This window comes from Rhinatrema bivittatum, unplaced genomic scaffold (genome assembly GCF_901001135.1).
Source record: "Rhinatrema bivittatum unplaced genomic scaffold, aRhiBiv1.1, whole genome shotgun sequence".
NCBI classification, from domain to species: Eukaryota; Metazoa; Chordata; class Amphibia; order Gymnophiona; family Rhinatrematidae; genus Rhinatrema; species Rhinatrema bivittatum.
The window spans coordinates 78,177-98,178 of record NW_021820703.1 but is presented as its reverse complement, the minus strand read 5'-3'; the positions used below and the strand labels follow the sequence as shown (position 1 = coordinate 98,178).

The 20,002-nt window shown below is 40.7% G+C and overlaps 1 protein-coding gene across 1 annotated transcript in view; it reads left to right on the top strand.

The window, feature by feature from the left end:
- LOC115081975 (membrane-associated guanylate kinase, WW and PDZ domain-containing protein 1-like) overlaps positions 1-20,002 on the top strand; it is a 249,399-nt gene that overhangs the window by 190,126 nt on the left and 39,271 nt on the right. Inside the window, 2 exon segments of the mRNA XM_029586214.1 lie at positions 3,813-4,109; positions 6,195-6,395. Of these exon segments, the coding sequence (XP_029442074.1) occupies positions 3,813-4,109; positions 6,195-6,395 (498 nt within the window).

Sequence of the window (20,002 nt, the reverse complement as noted above, 5' to 3'; positions counted from 1 at the left end):
CCCCTGAGATTTATAATCTATATTTAAAAAAAAAAAAAACAACAACAACAACAAAAACTGCCAAGAGGCCCTGTCTCACAGGCTGTTCCCTCATGGAGGTCCTCATGAGAAGTTAGCATGTGGCACATTTAAAACTAATCAGAGAAAGTTCTTTTTCATTCCGCGCACAATTAAGCTCTGGAATTTGTTGCCAGAGGATGTGGTTAGTGCAGTTAGTGTAGCTGTGTTTAAAAAAGGATTGGATAAGTTCTTGGAAGAGAAGTCCATTACCTGCTATTAATTAAATTGACTTAGAGAATAGCCACTGCTATTACTAGCAACAGTAGCATGGAATAGACTTAGTTTTTGGATGCTTGCAGGTTCTTATGGCCTGGATTGGCCACTGCTGGAAACAGGAGGCTGGGCTTGATGGACCCTTGGTCTGACCCAGTATGGCATGTTCTTATCTCCCTCCTAGACCTAGGAGAGAGAAGCTGTACTCTACTGGGTCTTCTGGAGCACTCTTCTCCTCTAGAAGATCTCACCAATTCCAAATTTGTTGAAACATTGGGAGCAGAACTGGGCATTCAACCACCTACAGAACTCCTTGGTCTACTCAAAATTCTGGATACACCAAGTGAACTTTCCACCTTACCAGTTCACGAATTTGTCAAAGTACTGGTCTGAAAGTTGTGGGAAACACAGATATCTTGTTCCCTTTAGTCTAGAAAGCTGGATCTTAACTTTCAAGTCAACTGTCTCCTGGCTCTAGCATGGTGCACAGAGACCATACCAGTCTGCCAGTATGGAATCGCAAAGAAGTTCCATATTCATTCCAACTCCCTACCAGATAAAGATCACAAGCTTCTAGATAATTTCAGCAAACAAATATTCCAGAGCATTATGCTCTCCTCCCACATTGTTATCCATCAGTTGTATATGATGCACTACATTCATAATTGTCTTCAAAAGCTAAAACTGTCCCTACCTTTCTGCAATCAGAATACTTTCCCTCAGCCATTCTGGGATATGGAAAAAGCTGTGCAACACTTTCTTCATTCTGTGTATGAATCATTTGATTCTGCTTCACATGCCTCTGCAGATTCTATTGGAATGCGGCGTATAGTGTAACTATGAGCCAGTTCCATCCCGGAGGACATTCATGAAAATTAGTGGAGCTCCCATGCATGGGAGACATCCTCTTCAAAGAGAAGTTCAGAGAAACCGTCTCACAGATAAAAGACCAAAATGCGGTGGTGCAGTCTATCTCCCTGGTGCCAGAGCAATCTGCTTCATCATGGTATCCTTATAAATGACCCTACTTTCACAGACAGCCTTATCAATCTTTTCAGTAGTACTGGATCTCACCTCTTCAAGCACAGCATCAACAGCAACTTCTGGCCAAACTTAGACAAAGGGAATACTGCCAGCCAAAAACCACTCAGCAGGCCCGTCCTAAACCAAGGCCAAGGTTTTGTTCCCTTCAACCAATCCAATCCCTTCCCTTCTGTTAATGGGGTGAATTCTGCATGTTCTGGACAAATGGCATCAAATAACCAAGGACTTCTGGGCCCTCAACATTATGCAGCATGGGTACCAGTTGTGTTTCTCCAAACTCTCATCCCTTCCACACTATTCACCTCCCCATCCAGATCTTTCTCATCTCCCACAGATCCATCTGGAAGTGTACTCTTTCCTGAAGCACCAAACGGTAGAGATGTTCCCTGCATCGCAACATGCACAGGGTTTCTAATCCAGATACTTTCTCTTGCCCAAAATGTCAGGGGGATTATGACTGATCCTGAATCCAAGCTCCTCAACAAACCACATCCTCCAGGAGAAATTGAAAATTAACTCACTCAGCAAAATTCTCCCAATCATTCAGCACGACAAATGGATGTGTGCCCTGGATCTCAAGGATACTTATTCTCACATTCCAATCCTCCTGGCCGATTCAGGATTGTTTCTGCTTGATCTTCATAGCACAGGAGTGGACCAGACAAATTTGTGTATCTCATCAAGATTTCCAGAAGTCTTCCCCATACCTCTGGGGTCAGACCCTGCTCTTCTAACTAAAGATGAGGGGATGCTCTTTCATCGCAATATTTCAACCTCACAGCTTGATGTTGATTGCTCAGTGATTGCATGTCTCCATTTACCATCGGAAATTGAAGACATACTGGTTTCTTCTAGAAAACCTTCAATTAGAAAAACTATGCCTTCAAATAGAAAAGATTCTCCATCTGGTTCCAGCAGCATGACTACAATCATTTGTCATGTGAGCCTCTGCAACTTTTACAATACTTGCTTACTTCTCTAAATCAGGCCTCACCACTGCCTCAGTATGAGTGCATCTAAGCACCATCATGGCATACCACACCTTGCTGAACAACAAACCAACCTCTACACATTCACTCATGTCTCATTTTATGAAAGGACTATGGCATGTCAAACTCTCAATACTGAAGCCTCTTGTTCAATGGAATCTCAATGTGATTTTCTCTCAATTGATGAAGCCTCCTTTCAAATCATTGGATTCCACTCCTTTACAGTTCTTAACATGTAATGTGCTTTTCTTCATTGCAGTCACCTCAGCGAGAAGAGTTAGCAAACTCCAAGCTCTTGTCCACTACCCTCCATATCTTTAGTTCTATCACAATAGGACAGTTCTTCAAATCCAGCCAAAGTTTATACTGAAAGTAGTCTCAGCTTTTCATTGGAATCAATCTATTGTACTACCTACCTTCTTCCCAAGGCCCCATATACATGAGAAAGAAAAGCCTCTCTTTATTCTGGACTGAAAATGGGCCTTGGCATTTTAAAAATGATGTACTCAGCCTTATCATCAAACTAACTAGTTTTTCATCTCGTTTGACCCTAACCACCTTGGAATATCAGTTGCCAAATTAACATTTTGCAATTGGATAGCCGATTGCATAAAGTCACTGCTATGACTTAGCAAGACTTCAACATGCAGTCTGAGTCAATGTTCTCAGCTACAAGCTATGGCGTCTTCTGTTCCTTATCTCTGAGAAATACCTAGCAAAGATATCTTAAAAGCTGTGACTTGGTCTTCAGTCCACATATTCATATCCCATTATTGTCTTGATAACATTTAAAGGACTGGCAGTAGATTTGGACAATCAGTTTTGTGAAATCTCTTCTTACTGTAATCTACTCTCCATGGTAGAGACCGGTTGCTTTACCAAGTATTTGCCCCACTGCAACCCTCAGCATGGGATTCCCCACATGTAATGGCTAATTCAGACTTTTTATTAATGGAAAAAGCCATTTGCTTACAGCTAAATTCAGTTCTGTTAGTGACTGAGGAGTCTTATGAGGCAGTGCCCTTGTGGACACTACTGCACATGCTCAGTAGAGCTCAAAGCTTTACAGCTTGGAGAGGCAAGTCCATTCAGTGGCGCCGGATGATTTCATACACATGTAATGACTAATTCATCCTGTTATCTATGGAAAATACTGTTTTACGGAAAGCAAATATACTTCACACAAGTACAGATTTCTTATGTGTGTATATGTTAATTTTTACATAAGTAACTCTTTGGAAATTCACCCCTTAGTATAGTATTTAGTATTGCATGACCAATGTTACCAGGAGATACCGTGCATGTTTAATGCTATAGGTAAATTATTTGTGGAGTGTAATTATGCTGATGACTTCAACGTATCTTTCTTTTCATTAATACTTTGTGACATCTGATGCAGTCCAGGGTTTAATTACCTATCTTCCTATATTTCAGGTTTTCTCTATGTATTTTAAAAAACATCAATTAATATCTCTAAATAACAGATGTTCTTTTTTTTAATCTCAGTTCCAAAAGGAGAAAATGAGGTCCCAGCATCCCCAGCTTCTTCTCACCACAGTAGCAACCAACCTGCTTCCCTAACAGAGGAAAAACCTACTCCCCAGGGCAGCCAGAACTCCTTGAGCACAGTGAGCTCAGGCAGTGGCAGTACCAGTGGCATCGGTAGCGGTGGAGGTGGAGGCAGCGGAGTAGTCAGCACTGGAGTGCAGCCTTATGATGTAGAAATTCGCCGTGGTGAAAATGAAGGTTTTGGATTTGTCATTGTATCTTCAGTGAGCAGACCAGAGGCAGGAACAACTTTTGGTAAGTATTATAAAGGAATTTGGTGAATGATCTTATTACAACATTTTAATGCCGTACTCTAGCATAATGAAAATAGTTTATGTGGCACTGTTTTGTTGTTAAGGCACCTTTTTGGTTTTAGTTTAGAAGTAGTGAAAATCAAATGACTTGTGTGCTTAAATGAGTCATTTAGCAATTTTATGTAATTAACATTCTAATTAGCTGATGATGTACACTACTTAATAAGTATTTAGTATAGAACAAAGTCTATGAAGTAAACAAATAGGTGGAATAGCACTTATGTGGAACAGCAGCAATGGTTAGCAATTACTGGGCGCTCTGCAGTGAAATCTTGCAGTGGTGTGCGAAGTAACTCTCCACCCCATTGGATTTCCTATCAGTGATAAAATGAGAAATGAAAAGAACAGAGTAGAACAGATATCCATTGAGAGAAAAGTCAAGAAATAAAGGAATATAGCATCCTTAACTTTATATATCAACTAAATTACAACCTTGGCTCATGTCATTAAAATAGCTACCACTGTTTGCATTTAACATGCAGCATATGGTGCTTAATATAGAATTCAGGGTACTTCTATGTGTCTACCATACTTAACACAGCATGAACAGTCTGAAGACCCTGTATCCAAAATGAGAAAATATCACTTTGTATTCTGAATTGAAAACTGTTGCCAGTAATTCAGACTATAAATTTGACTGCATTTCTTTAACATTATTTAAATTTATCAATTATTTATTTGAATTTCCTGTATATTTGCATAGGAATTTGAGTGTTGGTTTTATATATTTCTGTGTTCTTGTAGTTCATATTAGAGAGGGGGTAAAGTTTTTCTTTTTGCTATGTAGGAGTGGTAGGATTTTCTTGACTATTCTCATCAAGATTTTATAGTGAATAAATTATTCTGCATGGATATGCTTGTATACTATACAATGCTTGCTGATCTCCTATATTTCTGCACCTTTTCTAAATGGTAATCGTATGACTTATCTACTGTTCCTTTCATTGGCAATGAAAGAAACACTTTCTAGTTGCTTACACATTCATTAAATGTATATGGGTGGTCAAGGTGATTCTTATTCTTTACTAGCTACAGAGTGATTGTCTTTCTGTGTCAGGAAAGAACAAAACATTGGCAAAAGCTTGTGCAGCATGTGATGTAGTTAATACCAAAATTTGTGGCATTATAGCAAAATAAGAAAATAAAATTGTTATATATTGCTACATTTTCTAATGTGTTTAATACTGAAGTAGAGTTGGATTGTTCAAGGTGATAGTCTACGCAGATTTAATTTGAATACAAGCCCTGCTAATGAGTTGCAAACAATGTTAAGACATATAGCATATATTTAAATAATGAACATCCCCTTTTGTTGAGACAAGATCACATAACCTAACATAAATTGAGCTACTAAACTATTGCTCAGCAATTCGTTCTGCATGCTGTCATCAAATGGCCTTTTCCAGCATTTTCTAGAACTGTATAATAAAGCAAATATAGACTGCCACATTTATTCAATAAAGGAAATACATTGGGTGCTAGAGAGAAAATGGTAATCTCCAGAAGTAAAATTACTCTCTGTCTTCAGGCAGTATAATTCTCTGTCACTCACTGCTCCCTCCTTGAAATCAGTATGTTCTACTGTTCACCTTAATGGCAATGCTCTTTGCCACATGTATGATAAATTCACTATCAACCTAGTTACATATTGGTGCTACTCTATAAACAAACAGGTAATAGTGATGCATTTTCAGTATCTTAATTTTTTTTTTTAAATAAAACTCTCTCACAGACTTCATGTCTGTGTTTCAAATGCTCTCATCTCAAGCCCTGCATTAGCTTAAAGTGGTTATAATGCGAAATGGGGAGTAAAGGCTTCCATTACTGTCCCTTTGAAGAATACTACACACAGTTGATTGCCAATGATTTGACCAACAGCAGCAAATCTATCCTTTAATAACTTTTGCTTTATGCATTAATTGATTAACCCTTAACCTTCTCTTTCCCTTTCAACCCTTTTCTCCTTCTCCTTCAACATACTTCCATTTAAATATAAATTTAAAAATATCCTCAAATACAAAAGCAGGAAATGCATGTGTGGCCATGCCTCACAAAATAGGTCGGATAATCGAGGGAAGCCCTGCAGACCGCTGTGGCAAGCTGAAAGTAGGAGACCGGATCTTGGCCGTTAATGGATGTTCCATCACTAACAAATCACATTCGGATATCGTCAACTTAATTAAGGAAGCAGGCAACACTGTTACGCTACGCATCATTCCTGGAGATGGTAAAGTATATACTTGCTTCTCTCTTCTTCACATCTCCCCTACTCATCCATACTCTTCTCTCCCCTAAGACTTTCACTTACTCCTCTTACTTGAAAAATGCTTTATTTCTTTTGGTCTGGTAGCTTGTAGAAATGTAATAATAATGGGGGGCAACCATCTTATTCTGAAGATTAATTTTGCTGTATCATGTCATGATGTTCATTTTCAGTCTAGCCAGTCAGTATCGTATGGTATCCTGGATATATCATGATAATGCAGCAAAAGCTTTGTACTTTAATGAATAATAATGGAACACTCTTTATTTATTTTATTTTTTTATTTTTATTTATTTAAAAGTATTTCTATACCGTCTTTACAAACAATGTTTAGTCAAAACGGTTTACATATATCAAATAAAAATTAAAATAAAAATACTTAAAATAAAGACCAATGATTGGTTAAAAGTAAATTGACTTATAAAAAGTATAAATTACAAAAATTTTCATTAATATAAAATAACAAATTATTTAAAATAAAAATAGGTAACATAAAGAAATCAGTAAACAAAACAAGAAAACGTCGGGTGCCTAACTGAATATATGTATTCTGGAAGTGTGAAATGATTATTTAGTGGGTGGTATCTGAAATGCAGTTCGAAATAGGTGAGTTTTTAGAGATGTTGAAATGTTGAAATGTTTGGGGTTGGATATGGATCTGATGGAGTCTGGTAAAGCATTCCATAGAATGGGACCTATGAGTGAGAAAGCTCTTTTCCTAGTAATATCAAGACGGGCTTGTCGAAGTGAGGGAATGCACAAAAGGGGCTTGATTTGCCAATGAAATAGCACTTAATGCCACAGAGCCTCATTTCATTCCTTCCCCATAAAGAAACATATTTTTCCTTATTATTCAAGTCTTCTACCTCTTTGAAATAGAAGACCCTTCTGTGCTTCCAAAATAACACATATATTTCTCATTTAACATCCCTTGAGGTTGTTTCTTCATAAATTCCAGCAGAAATGTTGGTGTGTTTTTAAAATCTCAAAATTTGCATTGTCTTAACATTTTACCTGGTGTTAAATCCCAACAGTTATAAAGTTTGCAAACTCTCTAGATGTGTTACTATATATAATTACATGCAGTACTGTGCGTTTTAAGCCTATTTTCATATATTATTTATTCTGTAGCATGTTTTTCAATATTAACTTGGCTCCTTTCCTGAATAATTTTCTCAGCAGATAAAAATGGTTTAAGCGCTTCCCTGCCCTCCCTGCCCTCCCCTTCACTACTACTGCTTCAAAAGCCACATCTAACCCAGGCTCAGGATTCCAGTGCAGGAAGCATTTTAGAACTTAAGGGGGCTGCTTTGGCAAAGGTGCAAATGAGACCCTGTCAGTGTTGGCTTAATGGGCATGAAAATGTTTCAGCAAGAAGAATCTTGGCATCCTACTGGGGTTTTTGTTTTTTTTTGTTACGTGGCTATTCTGTAATAGCTTCTGATATTTGAAGGAGACAGAGCCGCACTGCAAATCCTGATGTTTAGCTGTCATTTTAGAGCATTCGTGGAACTTATTAGGCTTGGCTTAATCTTAATTGTTTCAATTTACATATCTGTGTTGCATTATAAAGAAAGTGAAAGGAAAAATATCTTACAGAAGATATATAATTATTGTCAAAGATTTTCATGACACATTGGGGAAAATAATTCTCAAAGGGATTTCTGTGGATAAAGTAGTGCTTTGACTGCAGAAATGGCCCTTTAGAAAATTGCGCAACTGATATGTGCATACAATTATATGTATGTACTTTTATGCACATGGGCTAGAGCAGGGATCAGGAACCTTTTTGGCTGAGAGAGCCATAAACGCCACATATTTTAAAATGTAATTCCATGAGAGCCATACAATATGTTTAAAACTAAATACAAGTAAATATATGCATTTTATGTAAGATCACACTTTTAATGTACAATAAGTCTCTGAAAATATTACACCAGGCCTTAAGACACCAATACATCTCCTATTAGGAAAACGGACCAAGTCAGGCTGCTATAGAGTCCTACACAGAAACAACACGCCAGCAGAAAACCTCACCTGAATCACGTGCTGTCCCTCACCTAACATAGAATAAAGAGACCAAAACGCATAACAAGAAGCATGCAGAAAAATCTGAATTGGAAACTGCAACAAGCCAGAGTCTCTGTATGCAGTGTAACAAAGGAAAAAAGAAACATCACCCATCCTTATAAAACAAATCAAGAAATATAAAATCATCAGCAGTAAAACTGTACTAACAAAAAGAACATATTTCGAAACAGCTGATGAGTGGAATATCCAATAATTAAAAACTCATATAAAACATTTCCAGATACCAACAAAATATTTCAAAATAGCAGACACAAAGATCCAGTAATGAAAAATAATAAGGATACAAAAATTTTTTTGCTCTGCATACCTGGGAACGTTTGATATCCAGGTGTCCTGAGATTGTTCTGAATTAGCAGGAGGTGGGGTGGTTTGCTTGGAACTTTCTCCTCTCTCAGTCACATACCAGCGCTCTCTCTCACACTGGCTCTCAATGACACACCTATACACACATGCTCTCAGTACTCACATACACATGTTTTTTCTCTCTCATATAGGCTCTTAATTACACATTTACACATATGCTGTCTATCTTTTCACGCTTACACACACACACAGGCTTTCAATCACATAAATACATGCTGTCTTTTTCTCTCACACACAGACTCTCATTCACATGCTTACAAACATGTCCTCTCTTTCTCTCATTTACACACAGGCTCTCAATCACATACTCACATGCTCCATCACCTAAACCAGCTCTCAATCACACACAGACACACATGATCTCTCTCTCTCATTGAAACACAGGCTCTCAATCACATACTCACATGCTCCCTCACCTAAATCAGCTCTCAATCACACACAGACACACATGGTCTCTCTCTCTCATTGAAACACAGGCTCTCAATCACATACTCCATCACCTAAACCAGCTGTCAATCAGACACAGACACACATGATATCTATCTTACTTATACACACAGGCTCTTAATCATACATACACATGATTTCTCTCACACACAAAGGATCTCAATCATACACACATACTCTTTCACACAAACAGGTTTTCAATCACAAACTTACACATACAGGTTCCCAATGGTAAACTTACATTCATGCTCTCTCTCTCACAGGCAGGCTCTCAATCACAGACATACTCTCTTTCACATATACAGGCTCTCAGTCAATCACATACATGCAATCTCTCACTCACACACACAGGATCTCAAACACACATGCTTGCTCGCTCATTCACTCTCTCTCTCCCCCACCCCCACCCCGGGAACTCGCGGCAGCAGCAGCCTCCTCCCAACGCTAACCTCCTTCATTTTCATCCCTCGCGGAGGCGAAGGCGGAGTCCCATCGGTCGCGGTTGAAACTCTTCATTTTCCTCCGAGCCGCGCTGCAGTCTTCTTCCCGTCGGACATTAGCGTGGCCTCTTCTTCCCGCGCAGGCACCCGATGCTCACCACTTCCTCTTCCGGGCCGCGGGAAGAAGAGAGCGCACCGGCGTGCTCTCTTCTTCCCGCGGCCCGGAAGAGGAAGTGGTGAGCATCGGGTGCCTGCGCGGGAAGACTCCCGCGCAGGCACCCGATGACTCCAGCGCTGGCACCCGGCTGACACCCGATGACTCCCGCGCAGGCACCCGGCTGACTCCAGTCGTGCCGCTGACTCTCTCTTCTCCTCTCCCCCCCCCCCCCCGCGGCCCGGAAGAGGAAGTGGAGAGCATCGGGTGCCTGCGCGGGGGGGGAGGAGAAGAGAGCACGCCGGTACCGCTGACTCCAGCTGTCCTGCCGCGTTCCGCCCGGGCTGACAGCATTTTAAGCCCGGGCGGCGGAGGACCGGGGAGCAGCTGGGTCAGCGGGGAACCGCGAAGTGTGGCGACACTTGTCCGCGAGCCAGATGCAGCCCTCAAAAGAGCCATATCTGGCTCGCGAGCCATGGGTTCCCGACCCCTGGGCTTGAGTGTGGGCATGGCTGAGGGGTTTGGGACTTAATGTGCATATTCTTTGGTTTTAAAAAGTATGCTCATAAATTCCTTTGGCAAATTATATGAACCAAACAGCAGGTTAGAAAGATTTATATGGATAAGTCCACTTTGAAAGCTGGTGTAAGTTATGCGTATAACACTCTGAAAATATATGAAGACCCCCCCCAGCATCACCACCACCACCACCACCGTAGAGGGTAATTTTGTAACATTGTGCATCAGTGGAGGAGAAACCTAGTTAGAGCAGCAAGGAAGCCAGGGTTCAAACCCTGCTGACACTCCTTGTGACCTTGGGCAAGTCACTTCATCTTCCGTTGCCTCAAGTACAAACTTACAGCTAGATTTACTAAGCTGCAATAAAGCGATATCTAGGGATGTGAATCGTTTTTTGACGATTTAAAATATCATCCGATATATTTTAAATCGTCAAAAATCATTAGGGCCACGATAAAATACCAATTCCCCCGATTTATCGTCAAAAAATCGTAAAGCGGGGGAAGGGGGAGGGCAGGAAAACCGGCACACTAAAACACCCTAAAACCCACCCCCGACCCTTTAAATAATCCCCCACCCTCCCGAACCCCCCCCCCCAAATGCCTTAAATTACCTGGGGGTCCAGCGGCGGTCCGGAACGGTCTCCTGCAATCGAATCGTGTTGTCTTCAGCCAGCGCCATTCTGCGCCGCCATTTTGCAAAATGGCGGCGCAAAATGGCGGCGGCCATAGACCAACACGATTCGACTGCAGGAGGTCGTTCCGGACCCCCGCTGGACTTTTGGCCAGTCTTGTGGGGGTCAGGAGGCCCCCCCAAGCTGGCCAAAAGTCCCTGGGGGTCCAGCGGGGGTCCGGGAGCGATTTCCTGCCGCGAATCGTTTTCCGTACGGAAAATGGCGCCGGCAGGAGATCGACTGCAGGAGGTCGTTCAGCGGGGGTTCCGGACCCCGGCTGAATGACCTCCTGCAGTCGATCTCCTGCCGGCGCCATTTTCCGTACGGAAAACGATTCGCGGCAGGAAATCGCTCCCGGACCCCCGCTGGACCCCCAGGGACTTTTGGCCAGCTTGGGGGGGGCCTCCTGACCCCCACAAGACTTGGCAAAAGTCCAGCGGGGGTCCGGAACGACCTCCTGCAGTCGAATCGTGTTAGTCTATGGCCGCCGCCATTTTGCAAAATGGCAGCGCAGAATGGCGCCGGCTGAAGACAACACGATTCAATTGCAGGAGGCCGTTCCGGACCGCCGCTGGACCCCCAGGTAATTTAAGGCATTTGGGGGGGGTTCGGGAGGGTGGGGGATTTAATTTAACGGGTCGGGGGTGGGTTTTAGGGGGTTTTAGTGTGCCGGTTCACGATTTTAACGATTTTCACGATACTCTAAACACCCAAACAGCGACAATACGATTCCCTCCCCCTCCCAGCCGAAATCGATCGTTAAGACGATCAAGGACACGATTCACATCTCTAATATCATATGTTAGTGTAACGTTAAACACCATTTATCGCACAATATCTTCAATGCATTCTTCCCCCTATGGAAATAAGTTACTTTACATGCATAAAATTTCCTATTTTATGCGAAACTGCTTATGCATAGGCAACTCAATGTAAATAAAATAGCACTGCTGACTTAGAAAAAAGTCAGCCCTGTTAGTGTAAATAAACCATCGTGGGGACATGAAGACTCTACCTCCTGATGCCCCCGCGATATTAATTATAGGACCGAACAGTTCAATTCTATATCCCTCCCTCCGAAAAACATAGAAAAGACCGCAAGGGTCAATCATAACTCCACCCCTACAACCTACAGAGGTGGCAGCATACCCCACAAGAAGGTGGGGGGGGGCATAGGTGAGCTGATGCTGGGGGTACTTTAAAAGAGTGGCATTTGCCTCCTTATGAATACATAGGTGAAATATTAGAGAAGAGTGGTATAGTGTAATGTTGCGCATTTTAAAATTGTTTTTTTTCTCTTGGGGGTGGGGAGCTGGGCAAGTGTCACAGTTGACCCTAGGAGCATTTCTATTATTTTGTGTAGAGGACCTTTTGGGCCTTTAAGTGATCACATCCCTGTCAAATGTTGTCCACCATCGCATGCTTAGGCACAGTTTCATGGTGCAATTTTTTATCATATGTTTCTCCCGCAATAAAAAATCATGCCATGAGAATACCGTGTGTTTTTTTCTTTTCTTCTTTTTACAAGTCTCCCCAAAGAAAAATAAATGTTAGTATTTTCTTTCAAAAATCGAATTGACCTAGCCTCAGCTTTTTTCAAAATGCTGGATTGCAAGCCAGGTTTCAAAAGATGTCCCCGTTGCCCATATAATAACTTTGTTTGATCAACATGACAGCTGCATTTGATGTCTCAGACCATCCTACTACATAGCTAACTGCACTACCTGCCCCCAGGGCAAGGAAATCCAGAAGCTACATGTTCTTCAATAGTAAAGCGGAACCTATCTACAGCTGAGTGACCAATTCCTAAATAAAAATAAGCTGAGGCCTCTCATGCTAGGCACCATGAGTCTTAAAAGTCTAGACACAGGTGCTGTTTCCCCTTCAGCAAAGAAAGGAAGTAGGTTGCCTTCTTCAATGCCAGTACATATAGGAGATAACAGGCCCTGTCAGTGCAGACAATATGGCACATAAAAAGACACCTTCAGTGCCATCACTTTTTGACATAGAATGTTCACCATTTAACAAGTAGTGGCATTGCATCCTTATTGGATCTTTCAACTTCTTAGTGCCGAGAAACAGCTGTTGGTGCCAAAGAGACAAAAAAGGCAGTTCATTCTGAATCTACTCTTACAAAATAGTTAATGCCAATCTAATTTCACAATTGGATGATTGTTCCACTGCTATACCTCCTCCCAGAAAGGAGAGTCATTCCTTTATCAGGAAAATGTGGCTTGAATTCATCAAAACTAGTACCAGTGTTTCTACCTCAACCTTTGCAACTGGAGTAAATGTCTTCCATTTTGGAGTATATGGCTCCTGATATAGAAACTCAATTGACTATTCTGCCATATCAATGCAGATAAGAAATGATACAAACTAAGTCATAGTCTAGTCTCATGGTTCACCTTCTTCAAAGGATAGAACAACCTCAGAAGACACTCCTATAGTATTATCTGAATCACAAAAAGGGTCACAATCATCATATACTTTTCTCATAACATTTTAATGGTGATGGGTCCACCATCTTCCATCAGAACTCTCTTCATAAAATCCCAGAAATACAACCCCGCCTGAGGATATTTCAAAAAGAAATTCCATTTACTTTACAGGAAAAAGCAGAAGATGGAGGGAATATATCTGTTGTGCTAAAATATATTCAGGCTGGAAAGCAAGTAGTAACAGTTCCAGTTCATGGACTGCTACAAGAGCTGCAAACAAGAATATGGCAAATGCTTTTCTATATACTTCCAGTAGTAAGGAAGTTTGATCTCAAAATCAGAGTTCAACCTTGTCCTGGTCATCAAAAAGTACAACTAACTCGTGAACCTGTAGTAGTGGAATCAACTTAGAAAAAAGCAAAGCATTCTAAGATGCTTTCTAGCATGCCTCCAGAAAAAGATGCTAAGTAACTGGATAAATAGCAAAAAAAAGTTTGTCAGCTATGTATAACTCCTTACAGAAACACCTTCCTTCAGACTCTTTTTGTCATTTGACTTATGTACTACAAGAAAAAGAAGAATATGGATAACATCTAATTTGATTAGCTTATGATGCTTTCATTAAGTTGACTTAGAAAATAGCCACTGCTATTACTAGCAACGGTAACATGGAATAGACTTAGTTTTGGGGTACTTGCCAGGTTCTTATGGCCTGGATTGGCCACTGTTGGAAACAGGATGCTGGGCTTGATGGACCCTTGGTCTGACCCAGTATGGCATGTTCTTATGTTCTTATTTTTTCCAGGACATCTACAATAGCTGTTGGAACCAGAAGGCTGGCATAGCTTTAGGGTTCAGGTCTTCATGAAGATGTTCATGAAAAGAATTGCTTATGCCTCATGCAGAGGGGATGATCTCTTTGGAACATAGGAGCATGCCATATTGGGTCAGACCAAGGGTCCATCAAGCCTAGCATCCTGTTTCCAACAGTGGCCAATCCAGGCCATAAGAACCTGGCAAGTACCCCAAAACTAAGTCTATTCCATGTTACCGTTGCTAGTAATAGCAGTGGCTAATTTCTAAGTCAACTTAATTAATAGCAGGTAATGGACTTCTCCTCCAAGAACTTTTAATCACAGCTATACTAACTGAACTAACCACGTCCTCTGGCAACAAATTCTAGAGTTTAATTGTGCGTTGAGTGAAGAAGAACTTTCTCTGATTAGTTTTAAATGTGCCACATGCTAACTTCATGGAGTGCCCCATAGTCTTTCTATTATCTGAAAGACTAAATAACCGATTCACATCTACCCATTCTAGTCCTCTCATGATTTTAAACACCTCTATCATATCCCCCCTCAGCCGTCTCTTCTCCAAGCTGAACAGTCCTAACCTCTTTAGTCTTTCCTCATAGGGGAGCTGTTCCATTCCCCTTATCATTTTGGTCGCCCTTCTCTGTACCTTCTCCATCGCAATTATATCTTTTTTGAGATGCAGCAACCAAAATTGTACATTATGCCATTTTCCATTTTATTCACGATTCCCTTCCTAATAATTCACAACATTGTTTGCTTTTTTGACTGCCGCAGCACACTGAATCGATGATTTCAATGTGTTATCCACTAAGATGCCTAGATCTCTTTCTTGATTGGTAGCAAAAGAAATATTTTTATCTTATGTTATCATGAGGGATAAAATATTTTTTAATAAATATTTTTTATCCCTCATGTTATCAAATTTGTCATCATCATTTGACTTAATGTCTCCACCCATTCCCTCCCTCCTTTATTTTACCTATTTGGCCCTTTATCCAGTTTCAATTGTTTTGTTCCTTTTGGCTTCTTATTCTAGTAGAGTTTAATTTAATTTATTGGAATTGTTTTGTGCGTTTTGGCATTATGCTCGCAGGAAGAGTGAGGCATCACTTATTTGCAGTGTTATTTATATCTCCTATATTTAACTTACTAGATCCCTTGTTCAGTGTAATGCATTCATTTATGCTATTTACGTTTCGCTGTAAACCGATGTGGTGTGTAATTTTTGTACAGGAATGTCGGTATATAAAAGTTCCAAATAAATAAATAGTGGACCTTATTAAGGGTTACTGCTCCATTCTCTTTATTCTCTAAACAGCTACAACTGAGCGGTGATCTACAAGTAGGAAAATCAACCTCAGCACTATAAGAGACTATACTATTACTTTTCATCAGCCTCACCCATGAAAACAGCAAAAACAGAGCAGGCCATGTGAAGGGAGGGAGCACAACCCAAATCTTGCCTTCAAACACAACAAAAATCTAATTCTGACTTTTGACTACAATGTAAAAAAAAGATTCCTTCTTTTATTTAAATAGCCTTCTGGGGGGGAGAGGCTGTAGCACTTCAGCCCGCATTTGTTGGGTATTAAAGAACATACAGCAGGGATATCATTTGAATTTCAAATTTTCTCCCCCAAACAATCCTCCAAGGAGCCACTCCTTAAGTACAGGTCATCTCCAACACTTCCAACAAGAGTTGTCAGCTATCCTTGCTTAAAATGTGGTAGAACCTTTCCCAATATGACAAGAAAACACTGAGTTCTATCCCAAATACTTCTTCATTCCAAAAATACCAATGGTATTTGTCCCATCTTGGACCTCAGAATTTTAGCAAACTCCTAAAGGAGGGAAAATTCAGGATGAACTCCTTAGATGCCATTCTTTCTCAGAGATCAATCATTAGCTAACCACTCTAGACCTCAAAGATGCCTACATATACATTCCAGTTCACAAGGCGCTCAGGAAATTTCTTCAATTCACTATGGCCCGAATTTTCAAAAGCCTTACACGTAAGTCCCGGGGCTTCGGAAAAGGGGAGGGGTGGGGTGCTCTGGGAGCAGGGCGGGGTCAGAGGCTCCCAGCATAGCAGCCATTTGCTGCTGTGCTGGGGGATCACGTGCCAGCAGCCTTCCGCCGCGCACAATCTGCGCCTGCCCCAAGGCAGGCACAAAAGGTAAGAGAAAGATCAGGGGAAGTCTAGTTAGGGCTAGGTAGTTAAGGGGAAGGGAGTTTAGCGAAGGGCGTTGGGAACTGGGGAAGGCCGTGGGCATCAGCGTGCGCAAGTTACACTAATGTGCACCCCCTTGTGCGCGCCGACCCCCGATTTTATAACATGCGCGTACCTGCTATAAAATCGGGCGTCCATGTGTGCGCACCAGGTAACGCGTTCAGATAGACGCGCGTGTGCATGTCTTAAAATCTACTCTATTAGCTAGCAGTCATTACCAGTAATGTGTTTGCCCTTTCAGCCTCTCCATAGCACCCAGGGTGTTCACAAAATGTCTCATAGTTGTTGCTTTTCATCTAAAAATTATCTTCGTTTTTCCATATTTGTATAACTGAATTTGAGTCAGTCATCTCCTTCAAGTAGCTCATTCCTTCACACTCCATACAGTGAACACTCTTTAATCCCTAGGATTCATTATCAGTTTCCAAAAATCCAATATGGAACCAACTTGTATAATAGAATTCATAGGAGCTTGCCTGGAATACCACACAAGGTATAGCATTCCTTTCTCAACAAGAGGGTACATGAACTGACAAATATTAACTCTTGTAAGCCTTCTGGGGATAGGAAAATACCTACAGTACCTGAATGTAATCCACTTTGAAGCACTGAAAAAAGTGCAAAAAGCGGAATATAAATAATAATAATAATAATAATAAATAACTCTTTCAGATCAGAAACAGGTTTCTACCCATTTCTTCCTGAAGATATACGAACAGTCCATATTACTTCTTTTGCATGCCCCAGCATGAGGCATGCTCAATGGTACCTGAAGTTTTAACGTTACCAGCATCTACAGCCACTATTTCACAAACTTAGGTATCAACACTATCGTACATTTTCTGGCATAGTAATCGAATCCTTCAGATTTATTGAGAGGTCAGTTTTTTCACCAACCTCAGTTTCAAATTACTGTAACCACAGATGCCTCCAACCAGAGATGGAAAGCTCATCTGAATAGCCTTTGTTCTCAAGAAAGTTTATTCCACATAAATCATCTAGAGCTGAGAGCAAGCTTCAGTGCTCTTAAGGTATTCAGTCCCTGATTAAAGAACAACATATTGTTTATCAAAACAGACAACCAAGTAACTATGTTCAGTATTAAAAAACAAGGAAGAATAGGCATTTTTCTCCAGAGACCTGCAAGGTTTAGAAATTGGCACTTTCTAAAAAGATATATTTTATAGCTGTCAATCTCCCTGGAAACCAAAATCAGTTAGGGGAAACAGTAAGTCACCACCTACAGCCACACAAATGTTCATTGGATGAAGATATGGCACAGGAATTCTTTTATCTTTGGGACACTCTACAAATCTCTTTGTGATGCCATTGAACAACCAGTTACCTACCCTACTGCTCTTGGACACCAGCAAGGGACAGACTAATGATGAATACTTTTTTATTCCCAAGGAATCAAGGACTTTTATGTGCATTCCCCCCAATACCCCTTATAGTCAATTTAGAAGAGAAAATGATCTAATGATTTTGATAGCCCCATTTTTGGCTTCAACACCTAGCTGTTCAGCATCAGATAAAATTGAGAATATTCCCATATTTGTTTATACAATGCAAAAGAAATCTCCTTCATCCCAACTTTGGCTCTGACTGCATGAATGATGAAAACCAACTACTGTCTTCTATATAGTAACTTACTGAAATAAGTAAAGTTATTCTAGCATCAAGAAAACACTCTATCAGAAGTTCTTCTTAAAATGGAAAAGGTTTTCAATCTGGTGTTCAAGTTTTGGTCTGGACCCCTTTAAATGCACTATTCTCCTTTTACTTCTGAACTTCTTAACGCTAGAACTGCCGCCCACATTTTTTTGAGCTGGTGCAAGTTCTAAAAGCTTGCACAATCATAAATACATTTTAAAAGCAGCATGCGTGCGCCCATAACATGCATATTGGGCACGCAAGCAAAAATTCTCTGAATTTTATATGGTGTATGCAAGTACACACGTATCATTTAAAATATCCTGACTGCGCATATGTGTGGAGCCTTTACATGCACACTCAAGAAGTGACCAGGGGAAAGAGAGAGACTCTTTAAGAGACAATCTGGCACACTATATATCTCCCACTGTAAGAGGGGCACTTTCAAGTCAGGGTGGGTTTTTTTGGTGGGGGGAGTGTTATAAAGGTCTACAGACCCTTGTGCCCTAGGCAGATCAATGTAACACTGCTCCTCCAAAACCCACCCTAAGTTGAAAGTGCCCCTTTTACAATGGGAGATATATAGAGTGTCAGAGTTTTCCTCTCTCCCCTGCTCCCCCCCCCCCCCCCCCCCCAGTGTTCATGATCCCTGTGGCCCAAAATCTCCATACTGCACATAAGTCTTGGCCCCACCCCGGATCGCCCATGCCCCAACTGTTTTCTGCCATCTTATTTTTGATGCATGTACAGGTATGTACGTGCGATCTTCCCGGCTTCTTAAAATTCATGTTGCATGTGGCCCACATATACTTGAATAGGGAACACTTTTAAAATCTATTTGCAAGTATACATGATTGCAGCGGGATGAAATTCTCTGACTTTGTACATTTTTTTTAATGAAATTTAATTTCTGAAAATTTTAACTCCCTACTCCTTTCAGTGTTTGCTTCACATTTTAGAACACCCTGGAACTACCTCCGGCACATTTTCGTGCCAGTGAATGTGTCTTTTTCCACTTGTCATGATTTGTAAGTAAAATTCTCAGAAATCAAAGGTTATCATGTAATCTTATTAGTAATGATATGCAAGGTCCTGAGTTCACTTTCCTAGGGCAGTGGGTACAGTAGAGAGTAGTGTCTATAGTAGAATAAATAAAGGCAGGTATTTGTATAATATTTCATATGAGATGTGCAAGCATAGTAGAAATAGAGGAGAGAAGGGGCAAGGTGTGAAGAGTTAGAGCAGAGAAAAGTCTGTAAAGGTTTTTCTGTATCTGTGTTCTTGTTTACTGATTGCTTTTGAGGGTTTTAGCCTTTGATGGCAAAGGCTGTAAATAGCTGTTAATGGCTGTAAATAGCTCCTTATCTCTCTGTATTGTTTGACATGATTGCTTCAGTCTGACTGAGTTTCAGGTCAAGCAACTTTTAGAATTCAGTGTCTTAATAAAAAAGTACTTGCTTCCCAGAAAGAGATTTTTTTCTTGTGCAGTAATTTACAAAAGCATCTGTTTGGGCCTGATTAGATCAAGTTATGTATATATGTTCTATAAATCATATCATACAAGGTCCAACTTCAGTTATATTGTGGATATGTACAGTTCTGACAGACATTTATTTATTTATTTATTGGTTTATTGGTTTTATATACCGACATTCATCCAAGATATCACATCGGTTCACAGCATAACAAAAAACTTACACATGTAGGGCGTTTTACATAGAACAGGCATGGGTAGAATGGACATC